A 23,267-nucleotide genomic window follows, 5' to 3' on the forward strand; every position below is an offset into this window, starting at 1 on the left:
TACTCGGCTCTTCTCAGCATTGGTGAAACCGCAGCTGGAGTACTGTTTCCAGTTCTGGGTGCCACACCTTAACTGGGCCATGGTAAAGCTTGAGAGAGTCCAGAGAAGGGCTACCTGTACGATCAGAAACTTGCACAGCAAGCTATACAAGGAAAGGACCTGGGACTCTTCAGCCTGAAAAAGAGAAGGCTGAGAGGGGACTTGGTAGCAGCTTACCGCTACATCTGAAGCATACATCTAGGGCTCGGTGAACAACTGTTCACCAGGGCACCCTTGGGGAAAACTAAGAGTAATGGTCACAAACTCCTGGAAGATGGTTTCAGGCTTGTTTCAGGCTCAACATTAGGAAAAACTACTTCACAACTAGGGCATCCAGCCTGTGACCATTACTCCACATGGGCTAGCATGCCTCCAGTTTTGACACCACTGTGGCTTAACAGGCACAAGACATGAGTTTTTCTCTCAAGAGTTTGGGGTGCAGTTTCTCTGAACCCCCTGCACCTATCTTCTTGAAACTTGGCACGGGTCACGCTCTCAGAAGGGGCTACCATTCCTGCAAGTTTCATCCAAATCTGGATAGAAATGGCAAAGTTATAGTCAGTTTCAACCTTTCCCATTATATCCTATGAGCGAAGGATCAAAACGGCAAAATGTTTTGATGGAACGAAACGGAACAGCCATTTCGACTTGAAACACAATTCGAAACGAAACACTGTTCTGTCGAAACAGAATGCTTCCATTTCGTGCAGCCCTAGTAGCAGATGACAGAACAAGGAGCAATGATCGTAAGCTGTAATAAGGGAAGCTTAGGTTAGATACTGTATTAAGAAACTTGCATGAGGAAGGTAGTAAAACACTGGAACAAGCTACCCAGAGTGGTTGTGGAATCTCCATCTTTAGAGGTTTTTAAGACCCAGCTAGACCAAGCCTTGACTGGGATGATATTGTTGGGGATGGTCCTGCTTTGGGCAGGGAGTTTGACTAAATGACCTCCTGAAGTCCCTTCCAAACCTGATTTTCTGATTCTAAGTGAGAAGGGAACGGCACAAACAGAACCCTCGTCTAACCCAGTCACCCACAGACTCGGTGAGATGGACCTATGGTCTGACCCACTAAATAGCAGTTCTCACCTTCTTCCAGATTTTGTCCTGTACCAGATGGAACTGACAGGGGCAGCTGTAGTTTGACCCTTTTCTCATTCTGTCTCTCTGCTTTTCAGTTCCAGCTCACAGGATCGCCAGAACTGCTCTTCTTTTATATTATCATTCTCAGCATCCTTGATAAAAGTTACTTCTTTCTCTTCTTTTGACAGTTGTTTTATTTTGGCCTGAGTCTTATTAAAGTAGCAATAAGATCAGGAGTGTTTTACTGTGCCCTTTTAACCATCTTATAAGAATTAAAAAGCATTCAGTTGGAATTGCTCAAGTGACATTTAAAACAAACATTTTTTTTTGAGATCACCTAAGCACCTTAGAGCCTGAATAGTCATTTGTCTTGCTTTAATTTTTAATTTAATTAGACTCACTTTTTTATTTATAGAAACAAATTTACCTGCAGTAATTTACAGATGAGTATTCTCAGTATGGTAAGTTCAGTTGTACATTCATACAAAAGGTTCAGGTTACAGAAGCTACAGAAGCAAAGTGGGGCTGGTCTAGGATATCAACAGCAGGCAGAGACAGCAGGCAGGGGCCCGCAGCCTCCACTGGCAGTCCCTGTTCAGCAGCTACCATACAGAAGCTACAATAAGCATTTTTGAAGCAAGACAACTTACACTAAAGAGACACAAAAGAAATCTGGCAGTTGTTACTTTATTTACCCCCCAATTTTTAGTTGCTATTACATAGGTTTCATATATGCAGTATACAGTACAGTATACAGTATGCATATAATGGGGCGTAATGAAAATCTGAGATCTCAGCTTCCATGAACATCGTTCACATGACACCTAGAAATGAAATGAACTGTTCTGGCACACACTTATAAAAAGTTTGTGCAATAAAGACAAGATAAATCAGTTCATGTGCAAGTTTGACATTTCATAATACATAGTCCCATTAACTCTGGATGTAACTCTTATCTCCTGTGTATCAAGGAAAAAATATTTAAACGATCTTCCATATAGAAAGAAAAAAAATTAAAATTCAGTTGTTTTGTGTTTCCTCACATTGTTCAGTTCCCCATCAGTAATCATTTATCAAAAGGTCAGACTCCTGCGAAGTTTACAACACTTCCCAATTCATATGAGGTTGTGAGCATTGTAGAGAGACTCACAGCATTTCTCTTTTGGGTCCAATTCAAATCATTGTGATGAATGAAAAGACTGCCATTGATTTCAATAACCACTGGAATAGAGCTTGTGCATATCCTTCTGACCTCTACAGAAAGTAGAGAGACATGCAATGATCCAACGGGATAAAAATAGCTAACCAACTCTTCGGAATTTAAAAAACAAAAACAACAACTCAATTGCAGCCACTTATTTTATCTGGCCTTATTCACCAATCCCTAGTAATTACCACTAAAGACGATTACAGATGAAATGCTATCCTTAGCTGGTAGTTTCTTCAATAGCAGAGGGTGACCTGTAGAATTAGCATTTTAGAAATACCTCCTATGAAGTATATCTATTGACTTTTAAAATTTTCCCTTTTTTTTTTTAAGCTGAAGCTGGTAGGAATTTTTTAAACAGTACTGGTAGGAGTTTAATTAGAGTGGACTGACAAAGGCATATGTCTCTCACACAAGTTAGTACCAATACTCAGTAATTTATTACACCAATTCACAGGAAGTGATTTAGCAGCTAATGACCAAACAGAAGCTAAATGATTGATTTTTAATAATCACATTAATACCTTCCAGCCAGAAGAGGTCTTGTTCCACAGAAGTTAGTTAAGTAAAAAGCCAAAGTATAATTTCTCACTTGGCACCCCCATGGACTTTTAAAACAGACTGGAGAACTGAATGTACAACACTTAAAAACCAAGCGGCTCAATTCTGCAGCCTTAATATTCCTAACGGGAAGCTGCCCAACTGGCTTTCTTTTTTATGATGATCGGTAACAGGAAGATGTGACAACATGAACTTTACCAACAGTATGATAAGGGGATTACAGAGAATTAGGTCCAGATTCCATAAAGATTTACATATAGCTTTCTATATGGTGCATGAAGTCAAGCCCAACTTACACACATACCTTTGCAAGGCCAGGGCTTTAAACTTGCTGAATCCAGTCCCTTCCTATAGAAGTACACCAGGCCTGCCCCATTCTTTATCACAAAAGGAAGTTGCTAATCAGCCTATTGAGAAAATTCATGCTTAAATCAAAATGAACAATCAGGCAATGTGGATCTGGAATTACTCTAGGAGTACACCTGGGTTAGACAATGGGTTTGGATAAGGATGATCCTGCCTCAGGCAGGGGGGTGGACTAGATGACCTCTGGAGGTCCCTTCTGGCCCTACTTTTCTATGATTTTATTAAGTTATTGTTTCCCTTTTTTAACAGCAGCCTCAATTTCTTCAAAGATTGACATTGGTCCTGTATAGCCATTGGTCTCTATTAGTTCTAATTTCTTCTGATAGTCAGGTGGTAATCCATTCTGTTTTGCACCCATGCAGATGACCTACAAGTGAAAAGAAACACTGTCTTACTATGACATTACAGTGAAACAGTTTGATCTCACAAGCTTTTGGTTCTGCAAACAGTACCACTCATGTAAAAGAACTAAAACCAAAGCCCTGATCCCAGGCATCTTCCTATAATCAGATCAAGGGAAATAACCTTAGCCTGACAGAACTTGGAGAGAAAATCATTTTCTTGGCTGGAAAAGTTAGGACACTTTTTTGAAATTGTTGCTATGCATGTAGTATAGCAAAGACAGCTTTATGTTATGTCCTCAATCCTGATGCTGTATTAGTTGAGATGTATTCCTTCATAAAGCTCTAAAGAGTAGTCTCGAGAGTAAAATAAGGGGAACAGAGGACCAGAAAGTACATAAGGAAGTTCCCAAGTTATAGCATTCTTTAAATAGACTCTGGAAGTACACACCCTAGCAGTGATTATGAAAACTTTCCCTGATAGTGGGCCCCGGGTCAAGAGACACACATACATAGGAGTCATATGATCAAGCTAAATTAGCTGTTCTCACTCTGGAGAACTTTTTTATTTTATTTACAATTATGTAGCTGAACGTTTCTAGACAGTCACACCATCTCAGGTTAGGCTTTCATTAGCTCTCCTAGGCTAAGTAGATCAGTCCTGCCCGGTGTTTAGGCCATGCTTCTAAAAAAAGCCAGTGCACTGTTGAGGAGTACTGCTGAATTGCACGGCAGAACTCTTTCTTCCATGGGTTACTGTTAACAAATGTCCCAGAGGAGGCCTGCAATGATGGAGGTGCCATCTTTTGGGTGCCTGTCTGTTCAGCATCATTAAAAACCCCACTGCATTTTTATTAGCTAAATATAATATCTATGTTTTGACAGACTTCTGGTCAGGTTGTTACATTTTGTTTCAGTTGAGTCCAGTAAACTTTCAGTCCCAGCCTGTTTTTAGAGTTACTATTTGCTTATGAACTGCTGATGCCATACCAACGGTGCTTGTGCATCAGTTAAAGTGATTTGTAGATAAGCACAATCACTTGGCTGGCGCAGCTTAGTTAGCCCCGCTTGCAGAGGATGGGGGCACGCCAGCTGAGTCTGGGGCCGCTCGCAGGGGACAGGGATGGGGCTGGGCTCAGCACTCAGTTGGTGTGCCCCCATCCTCTGCAAGTGGCGCTGCCTGGGCCACGCCAACCGAGTGCTGAACCTGGCCTCAGCCTCGACCCTGTCCCCTGCAAGTGGCGCCGGACTCGGCACTCAGCTGGTGAGCGACTCTGCCTGGGCCACACTAGCTGAGCACCAAACCCAGCACTGCTCACAGGGGAAGCCAATATGGTGTATAAGTCAAAGCTGAATGTTAAGAGCTAAAAACTGGGCTTCAAACCTTGACTAATACACCATGAAATACAGTAGTACATAGGGATTAATTACACATTTATTTAGAAATAGAGGACAGAGAGAGGAGAATAGTTAATATGTACTGTTATTCTAAGTAAGAATGAATACATTATTTCAGTTTATGTTCATTATTCACAGCAACGCTTACCTTTTTATACTGTGGTGATGGGAGATCATAGACAAAGTCTTTCATCTGGTAACTTCGACAGGTCAGTAGTTTTCCTTCTTGAGTGCTAACGTCAACCTCTATTGGAGCATACAGACCCTCTTCAACTCCCTCTTGCCTGCAAAGATGACAGTTCTTTCATACTGCACCACTTATACAGCAACACAAGTTCGATTAGTGTATTTTTTTAACAAGTCACGCATTTGAATATTTGAGTTGGTATCATGTTAAAGTTGAGGTGGCTTTTTGGGTGGCAGTACTTAAAAAACAAATGTATTTCAATACTTTGGAGCAATCCTTGTTCTGTATCCCAAAAATAAGCTAGTGGAATTTCTTTCTTATTTTGTAAAAGATATAAATCACAAATAACAATTCATTACTGTAATCATGCAGGTCAGCCACCCATACTGCACAAGTCATAAGAGGTACATATGATAATATCTACTATAAAAATATTTGATAATCTATAATCAGTGGATTATCAACCAAGTTATCAAAATTAAGAAACAATGCATATATTGATATTTTATATTTTGATAATGAAGTTATAGCAAAATTATCTTTCATATGTTATTATTTCAAAGTATAATGAGGGGGGACTTGCACAGTTCTCTGTCAAAGGGCATGCTACTCAATGATCCAAGACACCCACCAATGTGCTTGAATTTCTTTGCTTGCATGTACAGCTTGTATAACAGTAGCAAGCTGAAAGAAAGCACTGCAAAAATTGGTATCCCATTTTGTTTCAGTGTTACATTCATGACTGATATAAGTAAGGTTCTGGGGTGAGGGGTTGTCCATTAATAAAATGATAAATCTGAGGAAAATATAAAAGTCTTAGGAAACTAGCAGTGGTAATGGCTTATTTAAAGTTTCATAAGATGAAAGGCAAGTTTCAAATAGAATAGTTACTTTTTAGATGTAGGTGGAAGGTGACAACTTTGATGTCTCTCTAGATCTTTACAATGCTCATTAAAATGGTATCACAGGTCTTGAGAAGTAATATTTTTTTTCTTCTGAAGATAAAAAGCTAGTCACTTTTCAAAGTCACTTAACATGCTAGTATAAATTATTCCAACCCTGCAACTGGGCCAATGCAGGAAGACCTGTGGAGCTAACTGGAGGGTCAGTACCTGCAAACAAGAATGATGTAAAGTTTAGAAACAAATTTCTGGATTGTTTCAGAAAAAGCAGGAAAAGGGACAGAAAAAAACAGCTTTTAAATTAAGAGATTAAAGTGCCTCTCAGATGTATTTTGTGAAGTTTAGAACAAAGACACCAAGATTTATGACTGAGAGAAATGTCTCAAGAAGTCTAACACCAAGAAAAACTCAGCTATATGCCAAGATCCTTTTGCTATGTTTGTCACCCAAATATTGTATCCCTTGACTAGAGCATGCAAAATGAAACATGAAATAAACTACATGTTTTTTTTCAGAAAACAGGAGTGACAGTCTGTTTTAAGTGTTCAAGTTGAGAAAAGTATAAGTAGTAAAATTATTATTTTTTGTTTGAAGTCTCATTTTTAATAATCCAGGAAAATTGGTTAGCAATAAATTTCAGTTCAAAACTTTACAACCACATATTGTTGTGCATAAGTGCACATACAAAGAGCCCTACAGAAGTCAGTGGGACTATCTGAAGTGTACAGGGTTAAGTACAAAAGTCTTTGCAGTCTAGGCTATAGCGTGTGTCATGCCACTATCAGGTTATCAGATCAAAATCCCAAGTAAGTAGTTTTGCCAGATACAAACTCTGGTGATTAAGAAAGAAAACCATTTGTAGTAACATCCACAAGCACAAAGAATTTTAAACACTTGATAAAATATTATCTTTTCTATTACTTTTCATTTCATGATTTGCCGTAGTTCTAGTAGATTGCTAGTCATCTACTAAAGGAAGATGAAAAGGAAGATATCTACTCCATGAAGGAAGAAAGATAAAATTTCAGTATGTAGTGGTAAGATAAGCACCAGGTTTTTAAGTGTTTCTTTAGAGTTCATAAAGAAGCAAAAAACCCAACACAAATACTGTCTCTCCCCCTTTACAGATCACCTTTGTGACACTTTGGTAAGGCAGTTCGGGAGATGAAGTCAGAACTGCTCATCTGTCTCTTAGAATAAGTCAGTTGGGGCACTTGGTTTACCAGTACAGTCTTTCAGGCACTTTTAGCTAGTATTAAAAGTTTCTAAAAAATGTGCAAGAAATTGGAATTCTACCATATATGGACTAGAATTATGAGAGCTAAATATCAACCAACTAATTCCCCTCCCCCAAAAGTGATGGCAGTGATAGTATCTGCTATGATAGTAAGGGTCCTTGAGTCTTGGGAAGTATTGTATGTTCTAGGAGTTTGGCAAATTAAGATGCTGTAGTCGTTACAAGAGAGAGTGAGGGGAGGTCAAAATGGGAGTTAATGCAAGCAGTTAAGGGTAGGAGAGGAAAGCAGAAGAGAGTGGGAAACTTGCAGTCTCCCTGCTGAAAGGGACTCAAAATAGATAACTTATGGCTCTGACTTAAATTCCAATTCTTTTTAATATTAAAATTCTCCCCTTTGAATCCTGAAAGTGTTGACAAGGGACCTGATCCTGCAAGGTGCTGAAGGCAATGCTGGTTGAGAGCACCCAGCCTCTTGCAGGTTCAGGCTCATATGCATTAAACAAACCAGATGAAGACTTGGTTTTATAGCCAAAGCTATTAAAAGCTATAGCAATGCTATTAGAAACAAGCAGTACAGGGCACTGGCTAAAGTTACTGAAAAATTGCTCCACAAATTAGGCTTCCAAATCCTGATTAGGGACCTGCACAGGCCTGGTCTAATTTTCAGAGGTACTGACGATGTAATACCTCAGTGCTCTTCAGCTTCTACGCAGGTTGGAAGGTACTTTGTCAAACCAACAAAGATAACTGAACTGTCGGAAGAGTCATTGAAGGTGTACTGTAACATTTTAGGTTTGTATCAGGATGGCTGACTGCATCATCACAGCTTCCAAGCTCATCATTTTGGAGATCCAAACAGCACTACCAACAAGACATCAATCTTATTTATCAATCCAGTTATTTCAGAGATGGGTGAGGCTTTGATCTGAAAGTTTAAAAAACTCTTTGCAAGTTTAGAAAATAGCTACATAAAGGCTTTTCCCAGGGTTCCCTTTTCTTGCATTGCGTAGCTGGTTCTCTTCTGCACAGTCCCTCTTCCTGTTCCTAACACCTAAGGTGAGGTCCCAAACCACTGCTGACATTAATCTTTTGAAATCTGCTTTCAGAAGCAGAGTTTAAAACTTAGCAAATAGGGGAAAAGCTCATGAAAAAAATGTAAAGGTGACAGAAGTTTAAATTCAGTCAGACAGTTCAGAGTCCCCTCCTCATATTAAAAACCCTCTTTACAACAGTTTTGCTTTTCAAGCTATTGATTTGTCAAAGCATTAGAGACTATTCTGGAATTATTTTCATGTTTCAGAATCAAAAGTAGTCTCCTAAGTCAAAACAAAACCTCCATGTTGGTTATTGCTGAAAGGCAACCATTGCATTTGGCTTGCTTTCTAAAGCAACACAAGACATTGGAATTATAAGTCACCTACTTATCCAGAGAAATTAAATTGCTAGTGCTCATTTTCCATACTACTCCCCAAACTTCGTCTCCAGGGCTTTGAACAATGGTAGCTGTACTTCCATGCCAGTTAGAACTTGGTCTGCCTTGAGGACTGCCAAAAACGAGTTTAAAATCCTGCAAATTAAACCAATGCAAATAATCAATTTTCACTTACTTTTAGGGAATGGGGGGAGGGAGAAGGAGGGGATTATGGCATGAAAATGTTAGCTGAAGCAAAGTTAACAAGAAGTTATAGAATGGGTAGTTACCTTTCTTTCCTTAAAGATCTGCTCTAATCCCCACCTCAGAGGGAACTAAAAATCAGGCCCCAAGACAAATAGTGGGCTTGGAACAAGAATAGGAGATACAAGGCTGTTCTACAGAGTCTAGACCTGCATCCAAGCCCTTTACCTTGTTTATAGATGAACAGATTTTTCTAAGGGAATTTGAGATTACATGGCTCACTACCAGTGGATGCATTCATTTCTACATGAAAGGCAATAGTGTTTACGGGATGGCAGATTGACTTTTTTCCAAAGCTATGAATGTTGTCACGTAATAGTTCATCTACTCCCCTTCTGACAGTGGTGCTCATGGAGCTGGGTCAGCCAGCTTGCTGGACTCCCCACAGGTCTAGAAACTGGATGGCAGGGAAACTGTAGCAGTGTCAATTGCTGCTCCCCCGCTGCTTAATTTGGTGACTTGTGGAGAGTCCCGCAGGGTGGATAACATGGTCCTGTGTGCTACAGTATTGGTTTGACAGATCAGCGTGCAGGGTTGCACCCACGGACCAATCCCACGCCACTCATCTGGTTTGCAGAGCCAGAAGGTTGGGTACCCGTGCTTTAGGATGTTAAAAATGGTGTTTTGTGTGGGCCCCAAAATTCAAAGTACCAGCTCTCTTAAAGCCTACCATTGCTTCCCGAGCCTCTCATCTTGGTGGACATGCCCTTCAGCTGCTTATTCCCTTTTCAGCACTTGTTGCTTCTGTGCCTCATGAATACCCTGTTGAAAGGCCTAGGAAGAAGCACATGTGAACTGCCCCTGAATTGGGCATGCGAGAGTCATGGCAGCACATGAGAAAGGAACTGAAACCAAATGACAAAACTTCTAAGACATGAAGTGCTGCCCACTGAACACAAACGACTGAAAAAACAATTCAGTAATCATGTTCTTGGGAGGTATTTGTAATAATCAGCATGACTCCTAAAAAGAACATTTTCATTCAAAAATGAAATAAATCCAAACATCCTTTAGAAATTACACCAGTATTGTACTGAACATAAAAGCAATGCCAAAGACTACTCTAGCAAAATAGACCAGGAAAGGGGGACCTGCATTTTTTCAGCTTTATTTTGTACATCTGACAGCACTTTGCATATAAATTCAGTTTACCCTGATAATCACTTTCTAGTCTGCACATGCTTTTCTTTCATCAGCAGCTGAAAAGAGAGGATTCTGGTGTCTGCATCACACCAGATATTGCTAGGGAGGCACAGCTGTCAGTACTTGCCCTGCACACCAAAAGTATCACAAAGGGCACTAGGTGTACCAAGTGCCACCCATGAGCATATATGTGACTGATCACTGTGTTGGCTGTGCCCTGGTTGTACGCCAAAAAGAAGCAAAATGGCATTTTCTTTTTTTAAGCATACATTATGTGTGAATAGGTGGGGTACGTTTCCATGGTTGTTCCTCTTACCATAGTCCACTATGGTGTAGATATGCCCCTGGTACTCCTTGGAGTTAACAGGCAATCAAGGTACTGTATTATGCCCTCAACCTTTTGCCTCTCTCCTAAATGCCAGTTTTAATTTACGGATTGCAGAATTGAGGCTTATGTCCTCAGACAGCAGACAACAGATCAATTCCATTTTTAAGGATGAAGACCACTTCCAGAATATCCCTAAACTGAGTCTACTCACTGAACAAGGTGCTACTCAAAATTAAGTATATCAAAATCTGATCTCCAGTATTTATAGCTGGCTTTAACACTTTTTCTATTTACTTTAGTCATTCCTTTGTCCCAAACCTCTTCCCAGTTTCTGAAGTTTTGAACATTTAAAACCTGATTTAGCCTTACTTCTCTATTCACTTATAATCCAAATTTAGTGTTGGAGTGATTATATTGTAGCCAGGAGTCATGGTCCAGGAGATATGCAAGGTGAAGATATTTCTGAACAATCTTTTATTACAAGAACTACATGAGAACAACCATGGAAACATACCCCACTGATTCACTTATGCTATGTGCAAAAAATATGCCATATTGTTACTCTTTGGTATAAGCCAGGGCACCTCCAACACAGGGCTCAAAACATGGAACAACTGACTGAAGCCACCTGAACCGTTTGAACTGGTCAATGTATCTGCGAGTCCCCAGATGTATCCTCAACATGACCATATGCTATGCATCTATCACAACTGCAGTCATCTCAGGAACTTTCAAGCAGCTTTTAATTCAGTTCATCTCCTCTCCCTCAAATTTTCAATAGACAACTGTGCAAATCATGCAAAAAATTCTAAATTAGATCTATGAAGGAATGCAACTATTAAAATGTTTATAACACAAGTGTGTAGATCAGTGGCTTAACTGCTTAAAAGATTAAATTTAATTGCCACTGTATCTATGCAAAAGCCAACTTAATACATTAGCAACATTTGATAACTGGTCAACAGAATCAGTGAAAGTTTAGTACTGCTGATGCACTCAGATGACAGCATCCTTGCACAGGGGCGGGCAAAATCCAGCCCGCGGGCTAGACTGGGCCCATGGCAGGCCCATTTCCTAGCAGCCCCTGCCCATACCACTGCAGCCAGTTTCCACAGAGACCCCAGCAGCAACAGAGCTGTGACAGCACAGGGCCAGGGTTTCCATGAAGATCAGCCCCAACAGAGCTGGCAGGGTGCGTGGCTGGGCAGGGAGCTGCTCCAGGTCCAGGATCTTACAGCGGTGACAGCATGGTCTGGGGCCAGGGCAGACCTGCAGCAGCTCCAGACCACACCGTCATCGCCACAAGATCCCAGCCCTAGCCCCGCAGCAGCTCCCCGCCCAGTCACATGCCCTGCTCAAACATTTGCATTCTACAATCTCTCGCTAATCCGCTTCCATTTGCAGACCTGGAAGAGGTTACTTTCATATCTCCTGGCCAGTAGGCAGTCTAAGTTTCCTTTCAGCCCCTTACAGGAGCTTACAGAAAATAATGCTGCATACCCCTTGTCAGACTGGCAAGCCCCACAGCAGGAACCATGTGTAACAGTACAGGTTTCCCTCGATTTATGCGGGTTCTTTATAAGGGAATTTGCTCTTATGCAATGAGCATATTTAGACCCATAATTTGTTATAGGCGAGGTAAATTTGCTCTTATGCGATCAGCATAGATGTCCCCCTTGTCCAAGCAGGTAAGTCTGTGGGGGGAAGGGAAAGAGCTGTGGCCCCATTCACTCCAGTCCTGGCTGCAGCGGCCCCAGGAGCGGCCAGCACCAGCTGCCTGCAGCTGCTGGGCTGCACCATGCTCCGCCTGTCCCCCTGCACCTGGGCTCACCGCAGCTCATGGGCTGTGCTGTGCCGTGGTGCAGGCAGCTGGTGTTGGCTGCTCCCGAGGCTGCTCCAGCACAGGCTGGGGTAAGTGCAGGTAGGTGGAGTGCCGGAAGGCACAGGGGTCAGAACTCACCCCAGCCCCGGCTGCAGTGACCCTGGGAGAGGCTGACACAAGCTGCCTGTATCAGGGCACAGCGCAGCCCAGGAGCAGGAGTGAGTGGGGAATTTGGAGCACAGGTGGAGCACAGTGCAGCCCAACTGGCTGCAGGCAGCTGGTGCCGGCTGCTCCCAGAGCTGCTGCAGCTGGGGCTGGGGCGAGTGCCGCTCTGTTCCCTCTGCTTTGTTGCCTTGTGCAGCCCTGGGAGTGGCACCTCTCCCCCCCCGCCCTTTCCCTAGTCCCAGCCTCACTCCCTCCCTCAACACCATGAGAACCTATCCCTATTTGTTACAATGTAAAGTGGGTTTGCTTTATGCAAATTCGATTTATGTGCCATTCTCCGGGAACACATGTACAGCATAAATCAAGGGAAACCTGTACTGAAGCAGAGGGAACACAAGTAAGCCCTTGTAACCTAAAATGATCTGGAACAGACTCCCAGGCAAGCTGGCTATCTAATCAGCTTCCATTATCAAACAGACTTTTATTATTAAGGGTTTGGCAAGCACTTTGATTCAGAAAGTGTCTTTCAGCCCTCTGTTCTGCCAAAGCCCACCAGAACCCTTCATGAGCCAACCCCTTACCAACTTCAACCAGAGTTCAGAGATTCACAGAAGTTTAGGTCTGGAAGGGACCTCATGAGATCAGCAGGTCCAGGCCCCCTGCTCTGGGCAGGAAGACTGCTGGGGTCAAATACCCTAGCAAGGTGTGCTTCCAGTCTCCAGAAGTTGTTTCGTGGGCATATCTACAATTAAACTGGCTTGCAGTTAAGTTTCATCCCACCTCCCCCAACCCACCAACTCTAATTCTTTGCAGTGTGTTAAGTGGCAATGAGGTGACCAATTTGGGAACAGAGCCGAGCACCCGCTCTCCGCTTTCATTTGGGTGGGGCGCTTCCCTGCTAGAAGCACAGGTATGGTCTCCCGGCACTCTCTGGGAAAGAACCCAGGGCCTCTCCGTACAGAGAGCTGCTGCAGTGCCCCAAAGTGGGGGCATGGAGGTGAAGAAGAAGAAGAATTAAAAAAAAGGCTTTGCTCAAATGGGTGCGGGTGGCCGCCAGGACACTTGGGAGCTCTAAACCAGTGGCCACAAAGTCACGCCAGCTGCCAGGGCAACTGATGCACCTGCCTGGGATGCCTTAAATGTGTCCTTATTGCTCTGAACCCATTAGAGCTGGTTAAGGAAATACTGCCCAGCACAGGTTGGACCCACACGGGTAAAACAGAGGCTGGATTTCTCCTTTGCCTTGGGCTCCAGCCAGCCAGCCTCGTTGCCCCGCATTAAATCCCCGTGAAATCCAGGGCTAGAAGCACCCAGGGGGGTTTCATCCGAGTCTGATCAGCAGGGATCCTGGTTTTTTCTGATAAAAAAATTCCCAATTTTCAGATATAATCCCCTTCAATCCACATTTCTCTATGGTTAAAATGAAACACCACTAAACATATCTATATATCTATATGTATATACATACAAACACATACATACATATATACATACTCACATATAGATATAATTATAGATAGTGGCGTTTCATTTTAATCACATGAAAAATAGGGCTGGATGGGACTCCAGAGGTTACCTAGCTCAACCCTCTACAAATTTATCCCTGGTTTTAAACCATCCCAGACACTTGTTTGCCTAATCCGTGGATTGTGGAATGAAACACCACTAAATATATATCTATAGCTATAGAGATAGCTATCTAGTTATCTGTCTATACAGATATAGATATAGAATGGCGTTTCATTTTAATCATGGAAAAAACGTGGATTTGGGGTTACTGTTTTTACATCCGAAAACTGGGGATTGTTTGAAATCAGGGAAGCCAGGAGCTCCGCCGGGCAGAGCCGTGCCGGGTCCGGCGGCGGGCGGGCGCTGGAGGCGCACTCCGCGCGCGGCGTGGCCGAGCCGCCAGCGGGTCGGAGGCAGCCAAGCCGGGCCCCCCCCCGCCGCTCACACGTCACGTTTAGCGCGCGCTCCGTGCCTCAGTTTCCCCCCGCTGCAAGCACGGGTGTGGGGTGAGGAGGGGAGGGGCGCGGCACGGACCTGCAAGCGGGCCACCGCCGCGAAGGCCGCCGAGGGGTTCCGCAGCAGGATGCGCTCCCGCAGTAGGTTGCTGCCGTAGGCGAAGTACAGCACGCAGCCGCCCAGTGCCGCCATCTGCCGCGCAGCGCACTCCGCGGCTGCCCTAGGGCTGTCTCTTTAAGGCCCCCCCCTTCCCTGTCAGGCCCGGCGGCGCACAGCAACGATGCCGCTTCCTATTGGCGAGAGGTGTGTCCCGCCGCTCATCATTGGCTGTCGCTGGCAGGGCGGGCTGGAGGGGCCGCTCCCTGGTTGGAAGAGCGCGGGGACTTAAGGGGAGGCTCTGTCCCCCGCTGGCCTGGTGTTCTCGCAGTGCCGGCTGGGAGTAGGTCGCCGCGCGGCAGGGGTGCTGGTCCAGCCGGAGGGCTGCATCTGCTTGGCGCAGGTTTTGCTTTAAAGAAGTCTTGCCGGTATCTTTGGTCCAAAATGCTTTGCAGAGGTGCAGGTCCCGAGCCGCGTGTTGCAGCCGGCACTGAAATCCTCGGATTCAATCCATTGTGTGCGCTGGGTTCTGGCCCAGCAATTCGCAGCTAGAGTTAGGGGCAAAAAAACACTTTCCGCAGGGAGAGCTGGCAGGGTGTGGAGGGGTGAGATGTCCCGGGTGTGACTCCCCTTCTGAAATCACAGCTTTAGAGAGCTCCCAAAGTTGTCAGAATGCATTGGGTCAGCCTTTAGTGGAGCAGTCAGCAGGGCAGTCGATTTTGGCCGGCTCTCCATTGGGAAAGGAAAGGTTTTGCTACTGAATGAAGGCACTACAGGGCATGCTGTATTGGCCTATTTAAACATCTCTTAGGGATAGGAAAAAACAGCAGTGGCACATAACAACCTGCTTTGCTGTTTCTTAATGATCAGTTAGTAAGCAAAGGTACATTGAGCTGAAGAAATCTTATATTCATAGATACAGGGACAGAGGGGACCTGAGCAGATCATCAAGTCTGACCCCCTGCACTGGGCAGAAATGAATACTGGGCTCATATGACCCCAGTCAGGTAGTTATCTAGCAGCCTTTTAAAGACGCCTAAGGTAGGAGAGAGCACCACTTCCTTTGGAAGCTGGTTCCAGATCTTGGCCACCCTGACTGTGAAGTAGTGCCTCCTGGTGTCTAGCCTGAACCTACTTTCAATCAACTTGCGGCCGTTATTCCTTGTTACTCTGGGAGGCGCTCGGGGGAACAGGGTCTCACCCGTTCCCCGCTGGTCCCCCCGGTAAGTTTATAGATGGCTACCAGGTCCCCTCTCAGCTTTCTCTTGTGAAGGTTGAACAGGCCCAGGAACATGCATTCAGCAGAATCAATATTTCATGAGCTAATACATTAATAGATATTGAAAGAAGTGTTCATCTCCCAAGTACCACACAGGACTTTACTCTATTGAAATACATTGACTATGTTTGCTGTAGGTAATAACGAGAGGATATTCTGTTTAACTCATGAAGCTCGGTTTCATATGTCTATATCCTTCCACAGGTGGTTTCTTGCAAAGTAGCAAGATCTGTACTCTGCATTTGACTGCCTTTAAATTTTGTAGCAAAATGCCTGGATGCTGCAGTACTCTGGTGCAGCAAATGAGAAGGTTGGTAAAGGTTTTTTGGGTAGATGTGATTTCTTTTATTCAAACAACTAAATAGTTGGGAAAAAGTTCTTTGCAAGCTTTCTGGCACAAATGCCTTTCGTCAAGTGTTTGTGCCCAAAAACTTGCAAAGAACTTTTCCCCCAACTATTCAGTTGGTCTAATAAAAGATATCACATCTACCTAAAGAACTTTGCCTGCTAGTGCCTATGTCCTTAGACCAACACGGCTGCAACCAACAACCCTGCAACAACGTTGGTAAAAGCTTTTTGAATTGCAAATTAAGTTTTTAATTACTTGGATATGAAATTAAGCATCTGAGTGGTACAGGAACCCACAACTGCTCTGACAGTTATGCTTTTCAACATGCCACAGAGAGTGGTGCTGTCAAAACAAAATAGAAGTTGTTTAACAGATGAATGGCAAGAAGCTGATTATTGGCACTAGGGAAGATGGGCAATAGCTTTTGGGATTGTAGAATAAGCACACTTACTGGAGGTAAGTCTAGAATTGTTCACTTCTATGTGTCGCAATTCATCTTTACACTGAATACTCCAAATAATAACCAAATCTGGCCTGGACCTAGTATTTCAGACTCCTCTGCAGACCCAAAGGTACAAGTCGCATTGTTTTACATGCAGCTCTCATTTTCCAAGTGCATCTTCACTACAGTGAGGGCTGGAGGGGTGTGTGTGTGTGTGTGTGTGTGTGTGTGTGTGTGTGTGTGTGTGTGTAAAATGCAAACTTATACCCCAGAGTGCTGTATAGGGAAGGGAAAATTCTGCAGAAGATTCAGTGGCTGTGAAATTGCAGGCTACATGGGGCACTAGATATACATTCCCATCACGTTTACACCTTAAATATTAAAAAGTTTTCATTGTAGAGCAAATATTGTTGAGTAACATACAGCCTGAAAAAAACCTTGTGTGGAGAAAAAAATGTTACCTGGGTAGGTTCCAGGACCTATCTTATCAATGTTGAGAGTGCTCAGATTAAATGTAAATGTAACTTTCTTGGCTTCTTTGACCTGTTTCAGCAGAGACCTACAGAATGGTAAAAGGTAAGTGATGCATTGCTGAATGACATCACTTGTGCCATTGTAGCATGCAAAATGTGTGTAAGATGTTCCTAGTGAGGTTCCAGACAGTTTCTACCTTGCTTTTACACTGAAATGCAGCATATATTCTTTTTGTGTGCTCATGCATGGGCATACAGACTTACAGACCCTGTTCACATGAAAGTGTAAGGGCTGCTTCCTTCCTGTTCACTTATGGGGCAGGAAGGACTTTCCTTTTGCACAGGCCTGGAAAACCATTAAATGTAGAGGGACATAGTGGTGGACATGATACCACTGTGAACATATGGTGGTCTTGGAGGCATTCTGCGGGAGGCTCTGAGTTTGTTGCTAAGGGCAGCTTTGCATATCTTTAGGGACGCCTTAGCCCCATGGGAACTTGGTGAGGGTGTTGCAAGAAGTATGCAATCAGGGAAATGTAAATAAAGCATCCTCCATAGGTTAACAAGGTGTATAAAATAGTTGCACTAGTGCTTTAGTTTACCCAGCACTTGAATTAACATATTTAGCCTAAAACTAAAAAAGAATAATTATAAAATCACAGAAAAATAGGGCTGGAAGGTTATCTAGTTCAACCCTTTGCAAGTTTATCCCTGCCTAAACCATCTGAGACAAATTTTGTCCAGTCTGCATTGTAAGCTTCCAAGGACAGAGATTCAGCAGTTTCTCTAAGAAACCTATTGCAGAACTTAACTGCCTTAGAAGTTAGAAAGATTGTTTTCATATCCAAACGAACTCTTCCTTATTGCAATTTAAGTCATGTCATTTGTGGACACAGAGAACAGTTTTTCATCCTTCATTTTCTAATGACTTTTTGTATCTGAACATAAGGTGAGGGACAAAATGTTGATGCTGACATTTCTGATACACTGGTGCACCCTGAATATCAGAAGTTATGATACTTAACATTTTTCACATAGGTTTCTTAGTTTCTCCTTTAAAGAATTTTAGGGCCAGAAATGAACTCCTTTCATGTATGTGACCTCTTCTATAATGGGGGCCATAGGATTATGTGCCAAGGCTTCTTAAATCCAATTCCTTCCACTAAATAACAGGTAAAATGTGTACTCCATCCCTCACATTGTCTTTGTTGAAGGTCTAGTTAACATGTTCTTGCTATATTCTTTGTTTACTTGACATATTTTTCTCATGTTGGTGATGAAAACTGAAGAAGGCAGTATCTTTTTTGTTTACAATCCATTTAATAGGGTTCTACTGATATGTTATTTTGGTACATTGCTTCATATAGGAATCATGGTCATCATCATTGTCAATCCTTCTCAGTTGAGGATGAATATCTTCCATGACTGCCATATCTGTGGGTCTGAAGATGGTTGGCGAGGCTGATACAGGATCAACAAACTCTGTCACAACTTGGGCATGCATATCTGTGCAGGGTGGGTGGCTTGAGATTCTTGATTTAGTCCACAACATGCTGTTTTTGCTTCTCCGACTTTTCTAACTCCTGTTGTCGTTGTGAGATTTCAGACTACTGAGATCCTTGCAGTCAAGCTCTTCCTCCACTGGGGCAGTCCTGGGCAATAGTCTCCCATGAGTTGATATTGATGTTGCATTTCAGGTTGGCCTTGAGGACTTCAAGTTGGTCTTGAAGTGCTTTTTCTGCCCTCATCTTGAGTGTATGCCTTGACTAAGTTGCAAGAATAAAACTTTGTTTGGGAACCTGGAGTCAGACATCTGGATGACATGGCCAGTCCAGCAAAGTTGATGTTGGATGATCATTGCCTCAATACTCCTGGTGTTTGCTTGCAAGAGAATGCTAACGTTGGTGCATCTGTCTTCTCAGTGGATTTGAAATATCTTTTACAGGCAGCATTGATGGTACTACTTCAGCAATGTAAGGTGTCTTCTATACATTGTCCACATCTCATCTCTACACAGTAAGGGTAGGGATTATGACTTCTTGATAAACCATGAGCTTGTTTTTGGATCTGATGTCACAATCTTTGAACACCTATTTCCTCAGGCATCCAAAGACTGCACTTGCATATTTGAGGTGATGGATTTCTTCGTCAATGTCAGCCTTCTGTGAGAGATGGCTCTGAGGCATGGGAAATCTCAGCTTTCTTCATTGTCACCATAAATCCAAATTACTGGAGTTAGGGACTGCTCATTAAGAGCTTGTTGATGGGGGACCTTAGTCTTCTGAATGTTGAACATCAGTTTCATTTTCTTGTATGCCTCAGTAAAGACTTCAGTGATTGCCTGAAGATCTGTTTCCGAGTGAGCACACACTACAGTATCATCAGTGTACTGCAACTCAGTGATTAAGGTCGGGTTAATCTTGGTTTTGGCTTGGAGTTAGGTGAGATTAAGCAGTTTACCATCCATTTGGTAGTTTAGCTCCACTCCAACTAGAAGCTTGTTGGTGGTCAAATGTAGCACTTGGTGAGGAATGTCAAGAAAAATGTTGGAGCAATGATGCAACCTTGCTTAACTCCCATCTTAACCTCAAAGGGATCTGTGATAGATCCATTACTGAGAACCACCACTCACATGCCATCATGGAGCAGGTGAAGAATGGTGACAAATTTTGGTGGGCATCCATACTTCAGAAGAATCCTCTACATTATTTCTCAGTTGATAGAGTCCAAGACTTTCGTGAGGTCAAAGAAGGCCATGTAGAGAAGTTTATGTTGTTCCTGGCATTTCTCCTGCAGCTGAGAAGCTGTGAAAATAATGTCAGATGTGCTTCTTGATGCCCTAAACCCACACTGAGATTCCAGGAGGAGCTTTTCTGCAAATTCAGGAGGGTTCTTGCAATGATCTTTCCTGTCATGGACAGGAAGGTGATCCTTCTGTAATTTCCACGTGCAGCTCTGTCTCCTTTCTTGAAGACTGTCATGGTCATGGCATCCCTGAGGTCATTTGGGATTTCATATCTTTAAGATGAGGACATGAAGCTGTGATGTGAGCTCCTCTCCCCTCTGCTTGAAGATTTCAGCAGGGATTCTTTCTGCTCCAGATGCCTTGTTGTTCTTCATCTGCTTGATGGCTTTCCTCACCTCGTCAAGGGTTAGAGGGATTCTGAGATCATTGCTGACTAGGTTTTGCAGGATGGAATTGAGAACACTTTAATCAACAACAGAGTCTCAGTTGAGGAGATTTAATATCTCGCTGACACCCATGATATGTGTGGGGGGTTTTTAAGGCCACCAAAACCCATTTACTGGCCGAGCACTCCTGGACCAATCCCTTTGAGACCTAAGGATGGAAGAGGCATAATCAAGGAAAGGGGAGCCATAAATTTTGATTTGAAAGAGCATTTTGAAGCCCACCTCATACAGGAATATTTAATTGTTGAAGTAATTTTCATTGACATTTTCATTTGATAAACTTTAGCTGGAACATTAGCTCATTTGGAGACTCCAATTATGCTAAGATTTTCGTTTTTGTATATTGGGACTTATTAGATGACAATTGCCCTTTAAACAAAAATCGGCTGAGGAAGAATTTTTTTGTAACCATGTTTAACACTTAAGAGTCCTCCCTTGTATACTTGATTCCTGTATAAAAAAGATATTTTCCCCAGAAAACTCTCTGATTGCATCAGGAGATCAGCAGCTGGTAACCTTATGACAGTATTCATTCTCATTAATCAATACCACATCACAGAAGTGTCATGTGACAAGTGTAACCTTACCCTATTATGCCTTCGTGTACAGAAGAGAGAAAAAACAATTACTAAGTTCCAAATGACAGCTCAAAATTATATTTGCATCATTTTAAACATGTGCATCAATTAAAAGAATAGCTCACGAAGTCAAGATTTAGAAGAGAAGGACAGTGTGAAATAAATGAGAGATTTGGAGAAGTCCATGAATATACAGTTGGGTGCAAGATAAAGGCCAAGTTTATGAAAGCTGAAGGAGCATGCATTTAAAACACTGCCCTGTCATCAATTAAGAAGGAACCTGTAGCCTTGTAGTTTAAGGTCTCCTTTTATTCATTAAGATCAGCAGTTCTCAATGGACTGATGAATTCCTCTGTTTTGAGGTCAAGCAGCACTACATACTATTTCCAAAGTTGTGTTTACACTGAGCACAGGAATCTGTAGTTTTTGCTGGCATTGCCTATTCTGAATTTAATACAAAGCTAATTGAAGTGATATATAAATAAAACCTTGATTGATTATGTTTATATTAATTTTTAATTGAATGAGTTGATTAAGGTTCATTGCTGAAGCCCATTACATTCCATGCATGGCTCAAGGCAATTTAGAAGTGGTCCATTTAATATCTCAAATAGTCATGAGTATGTTAGCTGTCAGGATCATGTTGGACTAGCTTGCAGTGACTAAATGACCTGGTATTTTATGCCTAGCATTGCCATTTTATGTTCCAAAATTCAGGCTTTCTTTTGAAAAAATAAGATTCTAGTCTTTGATTGCAAAAGAACCCTTTAAAAATGTGAAACAACGCAATTTATTTTAGGTATTGTTCATGCAACATCCAAATGGCATCCAGTGATCTAAGGAATCAGGAAGTGAGGGTGCTAGAACCTCACAAGAAGTACTTGGTGACTAACAGAAAACAGTAATGCAAACATGAGGGTCTAAGTCTGCAGACAACTTTAAACATGCCTCAGTTCCTGCACCAAAGTTAACTTTGTGGTACTGATGATGATTTACATGCCTGCATTTTAAGCTGTCATATTACTTAGAAAAACACCCACCAGAAGAATGATGTTCATCATACAAAAAATCTACTCCCAGTAGACTTGGTATCATTAGAGAGTACAGCTTGGACTGTGAATGGATTCAGGAAGTATAATAGCATTTTTTTGTAAAGCTGCCTTGAAGTGAACAAAGTAAGTTGGCCGAGATTTAAAAGACTTTTTTTTTTTGGGGGGGGGGCTGAGTGTGAGGGTGCATATGCGCACATGTCCCTCCACTCCACCCTGAGGCAGGAAAGTCTGTGGAGGAATGGGGTGGGAGGGAGTGCAGCCGGGGCTGGGGCTGGGGCCAGACAGGGATCGGGAGGCAGTGGAGCTGGGGCCAGGATTGGGGTCAGAGACTGCTATGCCTGTGCAGTTGCCCCTTCCTCCACACTCAGGGTCATTGCCTGGCGCCGGCACCACCCCCTGCCAATGAATCCGCTGCTCTCCTAGCCCCGCACTGGCCCCAGCTGCCTTCCCGCACCGGCCCTGCTCCTGGCCCCACACCACCCGAGGGCCCCAGAGCCAGGGGCCAGGGTGGGGCCCATCTCATCTGCACTGCTGGGCCAGAGGGGACTCAGCCCCTGGGACTCCAGTGCCCACGCCACCCTGATTCAGAAGAGACCGGTGCAGCCCTGGCCCCAGTCTGCAATGACAGCCTGCCCTGCCCTGCACAGATCTGGGGGCCCATGCCCCCCATGCCTCCTGGGGTGCATGTAGCAGCAGGAGCCATGCCCCCCGGATGAGCTGCTCACAGCTCAATTCTGTGCTCTGCTGGCTGTGCAATGCCTGCCTCCCCTAGCCCCACTCCCACCCCTGCTGCAGCTGCTGGAAGCCCTTGGCCAGGCTGCCTTGCAGCTCTATTGCTGCCCTGTGTCTGGATGTGCTAAGCCCTGTTAGCCCCTCCCTTCCACCGCCTATAGCTGACAGACTTCCATCCATAGAAAGATGAAAATCTCTTTCATTCTTTCCAGGACATATTGGAAGACATTTGTTACCTGTTTGGGTGCTAACAGATGTGCAGCTCCCCACTGTAACACGGCACTATATAGATTCATAGATGCTAGAGTTGGAAGGGACCTCAATAGATCATTGAGTCCGACCCCCTGCATAAGCAGGAAAGAGTGCTGGGGTCAGATGTCCCCAGCCAGATGCCTATCCAGCCTTCTCTTAAAGACCCCCAAGGTAAGGGAGAGCACCACCTCCCTTGGAAGCCCATTCCAAATTTTGGCCACCCTTACTGTGAAGAAGTTTTTTCCAGATATCTAGCCTAAACCTGCTCTGTCAGTTTGTGACCACTGTTCCTTGTTACCCCAAGAGGTGCCCTGGTGAACAGAGCATCTCTGATCCCTTGATGCATCCCCCCTAATGAATTTGTAGGTGGCCACAAGATCACTTCTCAGCCATACCTTGTG

At 43.4% G+C, this 23,267-nt stretch overlaps 1 protein-coding gene and 1 long non-coding RNA gene across 2 annotated transcripts in view; one reads left to right on the forward strand and one right to left on the reverse strand.

The window, feature by feature from the left end:
- Window positions 1-1,795: 1,795 nt before the first annotated feature.
- On the reverse strand, window positions 1,796-14,672 carry GGCT (gamma-glutamylcyclotransferase). Its single transcript, XM_059728804.1, has 4 exons — window positions 14,500-14,672; window positions 8,745-8,890; window positions 5,146-5,281; window positions 1,796-3,625 (listed from the first exon to the last, which is right to left on the reverse strand). Exons 1-4 carry the CDS (start codon window positions 14,611-14,613, stop codon window positions 3,485-3,487), a joined length of 537 nt encoding a protein of 178 aa, XP_059584787.1. The 5' UTR covers window positions 14,614-14,672; the 3' UTR covers window positions 1,796-3,484.
- A 118-nt stretch (window positions 14,673-14,790) lies between these two features.
- Window positions 14,791-23,267, forward strand: part of LOC109285835 (uncharacterized) — a 36,928-nt gene continuing 28,451 nt past the window's right edge. Inside the window, exons 1-2 of the long non-coding RNA XR_009462579.1 lie at window positions 14,791-15,740; window positions 18,428-18,575. This is a non-coding gene — a long non-coding RNA (uncharacterized LOC109285835). The remainder of the gene's footprint in view (window positions 15,741-18,427; window positions 18,576-23,267) is intronic.

Source organism: Alligator mississippiensis, chromosome 5, assembly GCF_030867095.1.
Source record: "Alligator mississippiensis isolate rAllMis1 chromosome 5, rAllMis1, whole genome shotgun sequence".
In the NCBI taxonomy this organism is placed as follows: domain Eukaryota; kingdom Metazoa; phylum Chordata; order Crocodylia; family Alligatoridae; genus Alligator; species Alligator mississippiensis.